At 38.3% G+C, this 14,505-nt stretch overlaps 1 protein-coding gene across 4 annotated transcripts in view; it reads left to right on the forward strand.

Annotated features, from left to right (window-relative positions):
* KIAA1958 (KIAA1958 ortholog) overlaps window positions 1-14,505 on the forward strand; it is a 164,143-nt gene that overhangs the window by 56,679 nt on the left and 92,959 nt on the right. For all 4 annotated transcript variants that reach the window (XM_049895619.1, XM_049895622.1, XM_049895618.1 and 1 more), the window contains exon 2: window positions 11,605-12,799. In XM_049895619.1, the coding sequence (XP_049751576.1) occupies window positions 11,629-12,799 (1,171 nt within the window). In that variant the 5' untranslated portion in view covers window positions 11,605-11,628. The remainder of the gene's footprint in view (window positions 1-11,604; window positions 12,800-14,505) is intronic.

Raw genomic sequence — 14,505 nt, forward strand, 5'->3', positions numbered from 1 at the left:
ATGCTTTTTCTGTATCCATAGAGATGATCATGTGATTATTTATCTTTGTTCTATTAATGTGGTATATCACATTGATTGTTTTTCCAATGTTGAACCACCTTTCATTCGTGGAAGAAATCCCACTTGGTCATGGTGTATGACTCTTTTAATATGCTGTTGGATTCTGTTGGCTTGTATTTTGTTGAGGATTTTTGCATCTATATTCACAAGAGATGTTGGCATATAGTTTTCTTGTGGTGTCTGTGTTTGGTTTGGGCATCAGGATTATGTTTGCTTCATAGAATGAATTAGGCAGTATTCCTTCTCTATCTTTTGGAAGAGTTTAAACAATATTTGTGTCAATTCTTGTCTAAATGCTTGGTAGAATTTCCCAGTGAGGCCATCTGGTCCAGGATTTTTTGTTGTTGTTGGGATGTTTTTGATCAGTGATTCAACCTCTTCACTTGTTATGGGTCTGTTGAGACATTCTGTTTCCGTTTCAGTCAGTTTAGATATGGTGTGTGCTTCTAAGAATTTCTCCATTTCATATAGGTTATGCAGTTTGTTCCTATACAGTTGTTCCCAATATTCTGCCATAGTTTTCTTTATTTCTGTTGAGTCGTTTGATACATACCCTCTTTCATTTTTTATTTTGGTTATTTGGATCTTTTTTGTCATTCTTGCTAAAGGCTTGTCGATTTTATTCATCTTTTCAAAGAACCACCTTCTGGTTTTATTGATTCTGTCTATTGTTTTTCAGTTTTCTATTTTATTTCTGCTCTGATCTTTGTTATTTCCTTTCTTGTGGTAGATTTAGACTTAGGGTAAAAGTTATTTTAAAAATTAATTTGTGTCCTTGGCAAAGGCATAACTAGCTTGCATGACATAAATGTATATTTCATGTTAGGACTTAAACTGGATCAATTTCTCAAATAAGGTTAGCAGCATTTGTTAGGAGGGGTATGTTAAGTACGGTAGAATCAGCAGGACAAGAAGTACTTCAGATCTTTGGATGTATTATCCTGATCCTCTGTTTGGGGTGCTGGAATGTTGTGGGGTAGTTGCTAAGGGTGGGTACCTTCTGGCAGTATCATGGGGAATTCCAGAACCTTTCTTAGGGCCTTTACTTGTGCTTTTTCTACAATTCCATGTCATTGAGTTGTACATGTCAAAATTGTTGCACTGGCAAATGCTTTGCTATACACAGGCTCATTACTTAACCGACATGGTGAGGTTCCAAAGACCAGGTTGTCATGTGAAAATTATTGTTATGTAAAACTGGAGGAAGATTACATCAGATCACAAAACGGAGGATGACCACATCATTACATAACTGCCAAATGGCATCGTTACATAACTGCCAAATCACTGAGAATCGTGGCCCAGCCAAGTTGACAGGTAACTGTAACCATCATAGCCATCGTTACTCTTGCCTCATACCTCAGTATTCATTACTGCCAAACGTATGTCATTAATGTACAAAATAGTCAGATACTAGATTTTTTACTATTATAAAAGTAAAATGTCAGATGATGAGAAAATTGATAAATGAGGAGTGGGTGTATATATTTTTACCACAATAAAAATAATAATAATAAATTGCAACAAAATTATTTCTTGTATAATTATTTGTTGTCTCATCCAGAGACTGAAGGTTTAAGATGAATGAAGAATAGATCTTACAGCTGGTCTAAGGGCCTGTTTGCATGATTCTCAGCGATGTCTTTGTAGCTGATCTGTATTCTTTAATGCTGCTCTGATTTTTTTTTTTAATTGTACTTTAGATGAAGGTTTACAGAACAAACTAGCTTCTTGTTAAACAAGTAGTGCACATATTGTTTTATGACATTGGTTACCAACCCCATGACATGTCAATATTCTCCCTTCTCGACCTTGCGTTTCCTATTGCCAGCTTTCCTGTCCCCACCTGCCTTCTAGTCCTTGCCCCTCAGCTGTTGTGCCCCTTTAGTCTCATTTTGTTTTATGGGCCTGTCTAATCTTTTGCTAAAGGGTGAACCTCAGGAGTGACTTTATTACTGAGCTAAAACGGTGTCTGGGGGCTGTACTCTCAAGGTTTCTCCAGTCTGCCAGGCTAGTAAGTCTCGTCTTTTTTTGTGAGTTAGAATTTTGTTCTACATTTTTCACCAGCTCTATCCTGGACCCTCTATTGTGATCCCTGTGAGAGCAGTTGGTGGTGGTAGACGGGTACCATCTAGTTGTGCTGGACTCAGTCTGGTGGAGGCTGTGGTAGTTGTGGTCCATTAGTCCTTTGGACTAATCCTTCCCTTGTATCTGCTTATCTTCATTCCCCCTTGCTCCCGATGGGCTGAGACCAGTAGAGTGTATTAGATGGCTGCTCATAAGGTTTTAAGACCCCAGGTGCTACTTACCAAAGTAGAATATAGAAAATTTCTTTATAAATTATGTCAGTTGAGCTAGATGTTCCCTGAGACCATGGTCCCCACAGCCCTCAGCCCAGTAATTCGGTCCCTCAGGGAATTTGGATGTGTCTGTGGAGCTTCCATGACCTTACTTTGTAGAAGCTGTGCTGGCTTCCCCAGTATTGTGTACTGTCTTACCCTTCACCAAAGTTACCACTTAACCTATTTTCTATTTAGTGTTTTTTCCGCCCCCACTCCTCCCCTCCTCACAACCATCAAAGAGTGTTTCTTCTGGGTGTAAACCTTTTCGTGAGTTTTTATAGTAATGGTCTCATATAATATTTGTCCTTTTGTGATTGACTTATTTCACTCAGCATAATGCCGTCCAGATTCATCCATGTTGTGAGATACTTAGCAGATTCATCATTGTTCTTTATCATTGTGTAGCACTCCATTGTGTGTATGTACCATATTTTATCTATTCATCTGTTGATAGGCATCTAGGTTGTTTCCATCTTTTTGCTATTGTGAACAATGCTGCAGTGAACATGGGTGTGCATATGTCTGTTTCTGTGACAGCTCTTATTTGTCTAGGATATATTCATAGGAATGGGATTGTTGGATCTTATGGTGTTTCTATTTCTAGCTTTTTGAGGACGCGCCGTATCATTTTCCAAAATGGGTGTACCATTTTGCATTCCCACCAGCAGTGCATAGGAGTTCCCATCTCCCCGCAGCTTCATAGGAATGGGATTGTTGGATCTTACGGTGTTTCTATTTCTAGCTTTTTGAGGATGCACCGTATCATTTTCCAAAATGGGTGTACCATTTTGCATTCCCACCAGCAGTGCATAGGAGTTCCCATCTCCCCGCAGCCTCGCCAACATTTGTTATTTTTTGTTTTTTGTTTTTTTGATTTGTTCCAGTAGTGTTGGGGTGGTTTTGATTTGCATTTCTCTAATGGCTAGCGATCACAAGCATTCTATCATGTGTCTGTTAGCTCCTTGAGTGTCTTCTTTGGCGAAGTGTCTCTTCATTTCCTTTGCCCATTTTTTAGTTGGATTATTTGTCTTTTTGTTGTAGAGGTGTTAGATTTTCCTGTAGATTTTAGAGATCAGGTCTTTGTCGGATTTGTCATAGCCAAATTTTTTTTCCCAGTCTGTAGACTCTCTTTTTACTCGTGTGGTGACGTCTCTTGATGTAATGCTGCTCTAAATTTACAGTTGATACTTTTTTGCATTCTGAGAAACCTTTGTCTACCTCAAGGTCACAAAGAAGTTCTGTGATTTCTGCTACAAGTTTTCTAGTTTTAGATTTTACATTTAGGTCTATGATCAGTTTTGAGCTAACTTTTGTGTGTGGTCTATCTAAGGGTTGATGCTTTTCCCCCTACCTCTTATGAATATCCAGTTGTCCCAATACTATTTATTGAAAAGACTTTTCTTTCCTATTGGATTGCCTTAGCATTTTTGTCAAAAATCAATAAAGCACTCATCAAGGACACACCCCAGGACTCTAAGGTCAGGGAGACTCAGGGATAAGAGAGGAGCTCAGAGACTTCCAAGCTCACTTTTCAAAGGGAATAGAGCAGGGGGTGGTCATATCCTTCTCAGGGCCAAATTGATATCAGCACAAAGTTATTAAAATCTCTTCCTTCTGGAAGTGAGTTACCAGGACAGATTGCCTAGAGCAGCGGACCACGCAAGAGTAGGGAAGAATTGTCAAAATCAGATTGAGGCCTGTTGCATGGGTGCTTTGTGCTTTAAAAGTAGAATAATTGTATGCTTGAAGAATCAACATTCCACTCTCAGAGGCTGAGAAGGCATCTGTGGAAATTTCCATTCCAGTTACAGTTGTCCTGCAGCCCCATACATGCCTTTCCCCAAGACTCCATAAGAGACCTTGGCACGTCTGAGCACAGATTCAGACAATGGGAGACCCTAAGGTGTCCAAAATGGTTGCCAGAAAAGACTGAAACTTGCTATTAAATGTTGAGTAGCTAAACCAAATGGAAGAAATGATAAAGTAAAAGAACTGAATAGGCGATTTCAAAGGGTGGCTCCAGAAGACAAGTAAAATATCATGATGGCATGTGCAAAGACCTGAAATTAAAAAACCAAAAGGGAAGAACATGTTTTGCATTTCTCAAGCTGAAAGAACTGAAGAAAAAGTTCAAGCCTCAAGTTGCAATAGTGAAGGATTCTATGGGGAAAATATTAAATGATGCAGGAAGCATCTAAAGAAGATGGAAGGAATATACAGAGTCACCATACCAAAAAGAATTGGTTGACGTTCATCTGTTTCAGGAGGTAGCATATGATCAGGAACCAATGGTACTGAAGGAAAAGGTCCAAGCTGCACTGAAGGCATTGGTAGAAAACAAGGCTCCAGGAATTGATGGAGTGCCAATTGAGATGTTTCAAGAAATGGATGCAGTGCTGGAAATGTTCACTTGTGTATGCCAGGAAATTTGGAAGACAGCTACCTGGCCAACCAGTTGGAAGAGATCCATATTTATACCTATTCCAAAGAAAGGTGATACAACCGAATGCGGAGAACAGCAAACAATATCATTAATGTCACACGCAAGTAAAATTTGCTGAAGATCAGTCAAAAACAGCTGCAGCAGTACATCAACAGGGAAGTGCCAGAAATTCAAGCCAGATTCAGAAGAGGACATGGAACCGGGGATATCATTGCTGATGTTAGATGGATTCTGGCTGAAAGCAGAGAATACCAGAAAGATGTTTACCCGTGTTTTATTGACTATGCAAAGCATTCAACTGTGTGGATCATAACAAATTATAGCTAACATTGTGAAAAATGAGAATTCCAGAACACTTAATTATGCTCATGAGGCACTTGTACGTAGATCAAAAGGCAGTCATTCCAGCAGAACAAGGAGATACTCCGTGGTTTAAAGTCAAGAAGGGTGTGCATCGGGGTTGTATCCTTTCACCATACTTATTCAGTCTGTATGCTGAACACATAATCCAAGAAGTTGGACTATATGAAGAAGAATAAGGCATCAGGATGAGAGGAAGACTTATTATCAACCTGCATTGTGCAGATAACACAACCTCGCTAGCTGAAAGTGAAGAGAATGTGAAGCACTTACTGATGAAAATCAAAGACTACAGCCTTCAGTATGGTTTACATCTCAACATAAAGAAAACAAAAACCCCGACAACTGGACCAATAAGCAACATCATGATAAATGGAGAAAAGATTGAAGTTGTCAAGGATTTCATTTTGCTTGGATCCACAATCAACAGCGTGAAAGCAGCAGTTAAGAAATCAAAAGATGCATTGCATTGGGCAAATCTGCTGCAAAAGACCTCTTTAAAGTATTGAAAAGCAAAGATGTCACCTTGAAGACTAAGGTGTGCCTGACCCAAGCCATGTTGTTTTCAGTTGCCTCATACGCATGTGAAACCTGGGCAATGAAGACGCCTTTGAGTTACGGTGTTGGCAAAAAATATTGAATCTACCATGGACTGCCAAAAGAACGAACAAATCTGTCTTGGAAGAAGGGTAGTCAGAATGGTCCTTTTTGCAAGGATGAGGAGATTTCTCACATGCTTTGGACACCTTATCAGGAGGAATCAGTCCCCAGAGAAGGATATCATGCTTGGTAAAGTAGAAGTTCAGCAAAAAGAGGAAGATCCTCAAGGAGATGGACTGACACGGTGGCTGCAACAGTGGGCTTAAGCATAACAATTGTGAAGATGGCACAGGACCGGACAGTATATCATTCTGTTGTACACAGGGTTGCTGTGAGTCTAAACTGAGTCAGTGGCGTCTAACAACAAACTGTCTTCCAGAGGATTGCCGCTACTGGAGGTGATGCCCCTTCCACTTGGGACAGGCTCCAGGCCTTCACTGTCTGAGGAGTCTACAGCAGGTTTTCCAGCAGCCCTACTGCCTGTAGCTCCATCTTTATTTTGGTCAGGTCCCTGGAAAGGACAAAGACTCTTCAGACCAGTTGGGAGATCAAGCCCATTACAATATAGACACATTGTAATCATTAGTGTTGCAGTAAATAACACTTATGGGGGGGAGGGTGGAAGGAGGTTACTAAATATGACTATTTCTAGCCTCTTAATTTAGTTCCGTTGATACAAGTGTTTGACCTTCCACCAATACCCCACTGTAGCTTGAAATTACTTTAAGTCTTGAAATCAGGTAGTATGAGTCCTCCAGTTTTGTTCTTCTATGGCTATTCTAGATTCTTTGTATTTCCATATAAATTTGAGAATTAGCTTGTTAATTTCTGCCAGAAAAGCCTGCTAGAATTTTGATTGGAATTGTATTGAACCTGTAGATCAATATGAGAATAATCACTAAGCTAACAATATTGAATTTTCCAATCGATGAGTATAGTATGTCAGTCTATTAGGTCATATTTAACGTTTCTCAACAATATTATGTAATTCTTTTCATAGAGGTCTTTGGCATCTTTTGTTAGAATTATTTCTAGGTATTTTATATATTTTACACCACTGTAAATAGAATTAATAATAATTTTATTTCCAGGTTCTTGGTGCTGGCATGTAGAAAATGATTTTTGTATTAATCTTTTGTCTTATGATACCGCTAAATTCAGTTATGAATTCTAGCAGTTGTTTTGTGAATTCCCTGGGATTTTCTACATAAGTAGCCATGGATCAGCCATTGTATTAGCCATCGCATCATCTGCAAATAGGACAGTTTTACTTTTTCCATATCAATTTTTCTGCCTTTTATTTCTTTGTCTTGCATTATTTTAGTAGCTAGGACCTTCTGTGCAGTAATGAATAGAAGTGATGCAAATGGTCATTCTTGCTTTATTCCTGATCTCAGGAGGAAACAATTCAGCTTTTTATATTAAACGTGCTATTAACTGTAGATTTTTCATAGATGCCCTATTAGTTTGTTAAGGGTTTATTATTATTATTATCATGCATGGGTGTTGAATTTGTCAAATGCATTTCTGCATCTGTTGAAATGATCATATGGTTTTTCTCCTTTAGGCTGTTATGTTAATATGTTGATTACATTGATTGATTTTTGAATGTTCAGCCAGCCTTCATTCTTGGCATATATCTTGGTCACGATGTGTTGTACATTTTAAATATTATTGGGTTGAGTTTGCTAATATTTTGTAAAGAATTTTTACAGCAGGATTCAGAATACTACCACATCCGAAAACTTTCTTTATTATAGTGTCTTTGTCAAGTTTTGGTATTAGGGTTATGTTGGCCTCCTGCAAAAAGGTGGGCAATGATCCCTTCTCTCTTTTTTTTCCCCCCAATATTTGCATAATATCGGCATTATTTTTTCCTTGAGTGCTTGTTAGAACTTCCCAGTGAAACTGTCTGGGCTTTGTTTTGCGGCAGGTGTTTGTTTTTGTTTTTTAATTCAATGTCTTTTATAGCTATATGCAGTCAGATTTTCTGTTTCTTCTTGTGTCAATTTTGGTAAATTGTATTTTTCAAGAAATGTGTTTATTTCATCCATCAGCAGTTGATATCTAATGACTTCAAACACACACAAGAAAAACCAACAACCCCCCTGGAACGTTGAGAACTTTTTATAAAGCGACGGACTACAAGGACTGTTGGACAGATTGTTGCAGCTGAAGTCAGGTGGAAGCCAACTAGACATTTACTGGTTTTTGCCTGCTAGCTAGCTTTGTTAGATTTTAGACAAGTGACGTAATACTTTCATACCTATTTTTTATTTTCTGTAAAACACATTTTCTCAAACTTTTGAAAGAAAAATATTTTCATGGGCCTTCTTTATGCTTAATGCAGACTTAAATCATTTATTATAATGTTACTTAAATATGTACAAACATAAAACTTAACATTCATAGCCCTGATATTAGCTGTAAGCCAAAATAAACTTACCAATTCAAGTAAAACTGTAAAACCAAACGTAAATTCAAATTAACAACATTAATGTGGTGGGGAATGAGACGATGTCCTTCTCCTATTATAATGCAGGAGACAGTGTGGTACGATGTTAAGGGCATGGGCTCTGCAGTAAGATGAAGTTCAAATTTTTGGCTCTGCCACTTACTTTGTGCAAGTGACCTGTCGTTATTGTGTGCCATCAAGTCGATTCCAACTCATAATGACCTCATATGACAGAGTAGAGCTGACCCATAGAGTTTCCTAGGCTGAAATTTTTACGGGAGTAGGTCGCCAGGTTTTTTCTCCCATGGAGCTGCTAGTGGGTTCGAACTGCCAGCCTTTCAGTTAGCAGCCAAACTGTTAACCATTGCGCCACCAGGGCTTCTTGCAGGTTACTTAATCTATTTATTTGTAATGAGGATAATTTATTTATTAGGGTTATTGGAGTGAGGGAATGTATTTCAAGCCCTAGAACCAAACCAAACCCATTGCCGTCAAGTCGATTCTGACTTACAGCAACCTTATAGGACAGAGTAGAACTGCCCCCATAGGGTTTCCAAGGAGCGCATGGTGGATTCGAACTGCTGACCTTTTGGTTAGCAGCCAAACTCTTCACCACTATGCCACCAGGTTTTCCTGCAAATTGTTCAATAAATACCAGCTGCAATAACAATTAATGTTATGTTATTCCACTGATTTATGGTCAAGCTATGTTTCTCATGGTCCATGGTGGGTTTAATGGTGTAAAGTCTGATCCTATATTTAATGTGTTTCTGATTTTGATTTTAATATAAATATTAATGCATAGAATTTCCACTTGCCTAAAACCAAAATCAAACCCATTGCCATCAGGTCGATTCCGATTCACGGCGACCATATAGGACAGAGTAGTAAGGACCCATATGTGTTTCTAAGGAGCGACTAATGGATTCAAACTGCTGACCTTTTGGTTAGCAGCTGAGCTCTTAACTACTGCACCACCAGGGCTCCCCACTTACCTAAGTTATCATGTAATGTGATATTAATAACTTTATAGCTTTGTATGCTAATTAAGGGTAATCAGATTGCATACTTAATCTAAACTTTGCCAGCCAGGACTCCTTGCATTTCAGTTTCTAATGAAGTGTCACTTGATAACTCTGTAAAGCTGTGTCTAATCCCATCGCTGTTATATCATATATGGGAAAATAACATCTGAAGTTAATTTCCAGTTCGTGGAGATGTAGTAAAAGCATTACGGTTCACCAGAGAGCTTATCATCAGACAGCTAAAGGAAATCAGTAAACTCTAAATACTACTTATTCTCAGGATTTTGAAAACACTTTGATTGTCTTATCATTGATTCCGTTTTGTATTAAACTTGGAATATATTGCAGTATATAGGTAGCTATTCCTTGTCAACTTGGATCAATTCATTTAATTGCCCTAAAAGATTAACTAATTATGCTGTCATATCTACCATTTAACATTGGTAACCTGGTTGAAATACATTAATAGTAATACTGGAAAAATATTTTCTTCTTATGGTACTCAAGAAAAGATTAAGAGCCTCTTCATGAGATTGCCAATGAATTTCAGAATGTAATAAAAGCAATTTAGGATTACTAATGTTGATTCTCAAAAGTTGGTGAATACTATAGAATTAAGTGGATAAGCTTGAATAAAATTTATAGTTCTATCCACTTGGTCTTTTATTTCTTCTAATTGTAGTAATTCCCCCCTCCTCCAGACTGTGAGTCCTTTAGCAAAGGTACCATTTTATTATTGTATAGTAGCTTTTACCTGCGTAATGGGTTATTTTGAGTTCTATATGCTTATACAGTGTTATGGCTTGATTATGCCATACTTTTCTATATTTGAACTGCTGCAACATCTTCCTTTAAATACTGTGCTGCTGCTGTTGTTGTTAGGCGCCATCAAGCTGATTCCTACTCAAAGCAACCCCATGTACAACAGAACAAAACACTGTCTGGTCCTGTGCCATCCTCACTATTGTTACTACCACAGTAGGGTCTTCCTCTTTTTCACTGACCCTCTACTTTACCAAGCATGATGTCCTTCTCATGACTGGTCCATCCTGATAACATGTCCAAAGTACGCAAGGTGAAATCTTAACCATCCTCCCTTCTAAGGAACATTCTGGCTGTACTTCTTCTAAGACAGATTTGTTTGTTCTTTTGGCAGTCCATGGTATATTCAGGATTCTTCACCAGTACTGTAATGTATATGATTTTCCTTTATATGAACATACATCATTTATTTCAGTTACTCTTTTCATTAATTCAAGACTTAAAGTGGTATATTACCCCATCATCACAATGTACCGTTTTCATGATGTCAAATCCTGATGCTTTTCATTTGAAAATTTTCAGTGCAAAAGGGAACTTTTGTATTTATACCTGGTACAAAGAATGCAGCGTAAGCATAACTGCAGCTAAACAGGCTTCCTAACAAATTGGAAGTTGAACGCTGTCACAAAAGCAAAGGAGCACAGTACTTGGATATAAAGTGATTATTCTGATGATTCGTAATAATCTATTATCAAAATGAAATCATTTTGACATAGAATTGTAGACGTCCCAAGAATTTATTTGTAAAATCCAATATGAGAGAGAGATGCTGTAGTGTTTTTGGTCCCCCCAAAAATGTGTTTAGTTCTTTTTGGTGATTTTAATACACTATTTGCTCATAAAAGATGAAAAACTGTATTTAAGTAACCTAGGTGTGAGAGAGACACTCTGTAGTAGTTTTTTTTTGGGGGGGGGGTGTGTAAAAAAATGTGTATGGCAATGTTTGGTGGTCATATCACACTTTCTAATGGCAAAAGTTCAAAAAATAGGTTTAAGCCAAGTTTTGAGAAAAAGAACATATAGCTCTTCCTCTAGTAATGAAGTTTTTGGTGAAAAAGGGTGAGATTGGGAGTTCATGCTCTTGGGTAATACAGGTAATACTATGTGCACATTATATTATTAAGGGGTTGACTGAACCTCTGTCTTTGTGACTTTGGTTAAAATGTACCATGAAAAAGCTCATCTCCTTTTTTTTTTTTTTTTTCTTGTAGCATAGCTGTTTCTTTTTTCTTTTTTTGCTTATGCAGGAATTATTAGAACAATAAAGGAATCTAACAAAAAATTTCTCCAAATTCCACAACCATCAGACATCAGCTGTTTTTACTTTTCCTGTATTCCCTTCTAGTCCTTGCCCATATGCAGTGATATTAACTAGATGCAGTTTTGAAAGGCATTTCTTATTGATGCCAAATGATCATAGTTGGAGGAAATTGAAGTAATTGAAATATGGGAGTGTCTTAGGTAATAATGGCTTTTACTTTGATTATTTTCCTGTAGGAAAGACGCTGCTAATCCTGTAACATGGAGGATTGCCTTCATACCTCATCTGAGAATCTGTCCAAATTGGTCAGCTGGGCCCACAGCCATGGGACCATTTGCAGCCTCATTCCAAACCTGAAACACTTGCTTTCTGAAGGTTCCCATGGGAACCTGACAGCAATGTGGGGCTGTAGTGCAGGCCACGCTTATCATTGGCCACTGACAGCTACTTGCAGAGCTGGGTCCCAGGAGAGGGTCTGTTTCCAGGATAACAGAAGTTTTAACTCTGATAGTCCCAGTATAATCGGAGTGCCCTCTGAGACACAGACCAGCCCTGTTGAAAGGTACCCTGGGAGACCCGTGAAAGCAAAGCTAGACTGTAACCGGACCAGAGACTCTTGTGACTTCTCTTACTGCAGCGAGCCCTCTGAACTGGATGAAGCCGTTGAGGAATATGAGGATGAAAACACCCTGTTTGACATGGTTTGTGAGTCTTCTGTTACAGATGAAGATAGTGACTTTGAACCCCAAACTCAGAGGCCTCAAAGTATTGCTCGAAAAAGACCTGGTGTAATCCCATCTTCTTTCCATTCAAGCTCTCAGACTCAAATGATTGATGAATGCAGCAATGATGTCATCATCAAGAAAATCAAACAAGAGATTCCTGAAGATTATTACATTGTGGCAAATGCAGAGCTGACGGGAGGGGTGGATGGCCCAGCCCTATCATTGACGCAGATGGCAAAACCCAAATCTCAGACTCACGCTGGTCCCTCCTGTGTAGGGCCTGCTAAGCTGATTCCCCACGTAACGTCTGCCATCAGCACGGAGATAGACCCACATGGCGTGTCTGCTTCCCCCTCTGTGATCTCCAGACCAGTTGTCCAGAAGACTGCCAGGGTATCTCTGGCTTCACCAAACAGAGGAACTCCTGGTGCCCATGGCACCAACCAGCAGGTGGCAATGCAGATGCCTGTGAGCACATCCCATCCTAACAAACAGATCAGTATCCCTTTGTCTGCCCTGCAGCTGCCTGGGCAGGATGAGCAAGTTGCTTCTGAAGAGTTCCTGCCCCATCTGCCCAGCCAGGTTTCCTCCTGTGAGGTAGCCCTTTCTCCCTCTGTTAACGCAGAGCCAGAAGTGAGCTCCAGCCAGCAGCAGCCCCCAGCCGCTGCCACCATCACCACTGAGGCCACAGCACAGTGCATACCAGGTATGGCACGTGAGGTAACAGTGAGTCTCTCATCTACATATACACCGTTCTGCGCCGCCAGTACTTTTAAAGCCCTTGGCTCAGCTTGCTAGAATTTAGGCTTTGATCATTCTCAGAAAGATAGTAATAATTAAATGTTTTATATGTAAGTGAGACTATAGTAGAAGTTCATCTGAGTTAAGGTCCACTATTCAGTTGATGTACTTTAGGGCTAAGAGGACAGCTGTAGGATTGTGCTGTTGATGTTGCATACGAGATTTAAGGTTGATATCTGACCTTAAGCTGAATTTTTATATAATAAAGTTATATCTGAAAGTTTTTTTTTTTTTTTTTTAATGCTTTCCTATCAGTAACAAGGTATTTGGTTGCTGTTTGAAGCCATAATAATGTTAGGTTAGGAATATAATGATGATAGACCTAATGTTTTTCATTTATTTTTTTCTGAACCAACTTGGCATTTCTATTCATTTTCGTAGGTGTGGCAATTTGAAACAAGTTTTAAAAAAGCAACAAACATATCTAAAAGAAGTACTTGATCTTATTCTCAAAATTTAAAAGACTCAGGTAGCTTGTATTTCTGCAATGTGTGAGCCTAACTGGAATGGATTGAGTAGAGAGGAAAACAGTCCTATGAGTTCTTTTATTCTACCATTCTGTAATTCTAACACTTTGTAGTTATTTAATCTGGGTTGTTACATAAAGGAGGCTTAAGTCTCATGCTTTTGAGTACATGATTCAAATTTAATAGGCCAGAAGTAGAAACATGAGCAAGGATGAACAGACACGAGGAGTATATACAAAGCAGAAAGCTGGCACATTTTGGTTTCTTTTAGTCCCTCAGGAGAGTCAAGTATTTTGGGACAAGCACCCTGGAAGCTTGAGGTACCCGTGCCTTTACCCTTTAACTTCCTAGAATTAAATTGCTTTGCAAACTTGCTTTCCCAGTTTTAGTATCAGGCTTAAGATCCTTAAGATACCTGAAGAAAACCTTCCATTTATGATTTTTTTAAAACACAGTCATGGTTGTATTGATAAAGTATAAATTGATAATACTCATATCCTTATTCAAAATTATGCTTTTCAGTTTATTCATTTTTCTTTTTTTTAATAATAGCTTGATAAACTATAATTTACATATCATAAAATTCACTCTTTTAAAGTGTACAGTTCAGTTATTTTTAGTGTATTCAGAGTTGTGGATCCATCACCACTATCTAATTTGAGAATTTTCCTTACCCCAGGAAGAAATCTTGTACCCTTTTGCAGTCACTCCTGATTCTCCCTCCCACCCATCCTCTGGCAACCACTAACATACCTTGTTTCCGTGGATTTGTCCCTTCTGCACGTTTCATTTGATGGAATCATGCAATACATGGCCTTTTGTGACTGGCTTCTTGCATTTAGCATGTTTTCAACAATAATCAATGTTATAGCTATATCAGTATTTTATTCCTTTTTATTTTATTGTACGGATATACTATATTTTGATTTTTTTATTTCATTGAATATACCATATTTCGTCCTTTCATCAGTTGATGAACATTTTGGTGGTTTCCATTTTTTGGCTATTATAAATAATGCTGCTATGAACTTTCGTGTACAAGTTTTTGGGTGGACATATTTTTTTTTTTAATATTTATTATTGTAAAATACATATAACAGAGCATTTGCCAAATTTCACTTTTTTCATGTGTATAATTTAGTGA

This window comes from Elephas maximus, chromosome 9 (genome assembly GCF_024166365.1).
Source record: "Elephas maximus indicus isolate mEleMax1 chromosome 9, mEleMax1 primary haplotype, whole genome shotgun sequence".
In the NCBI taxonomy this organism is placed as follows: Eukaryota; Metazoa; Chordata; class Mammalia; order Proboscidea; family Elephantidae; genus Elephas; species Elephas maximus.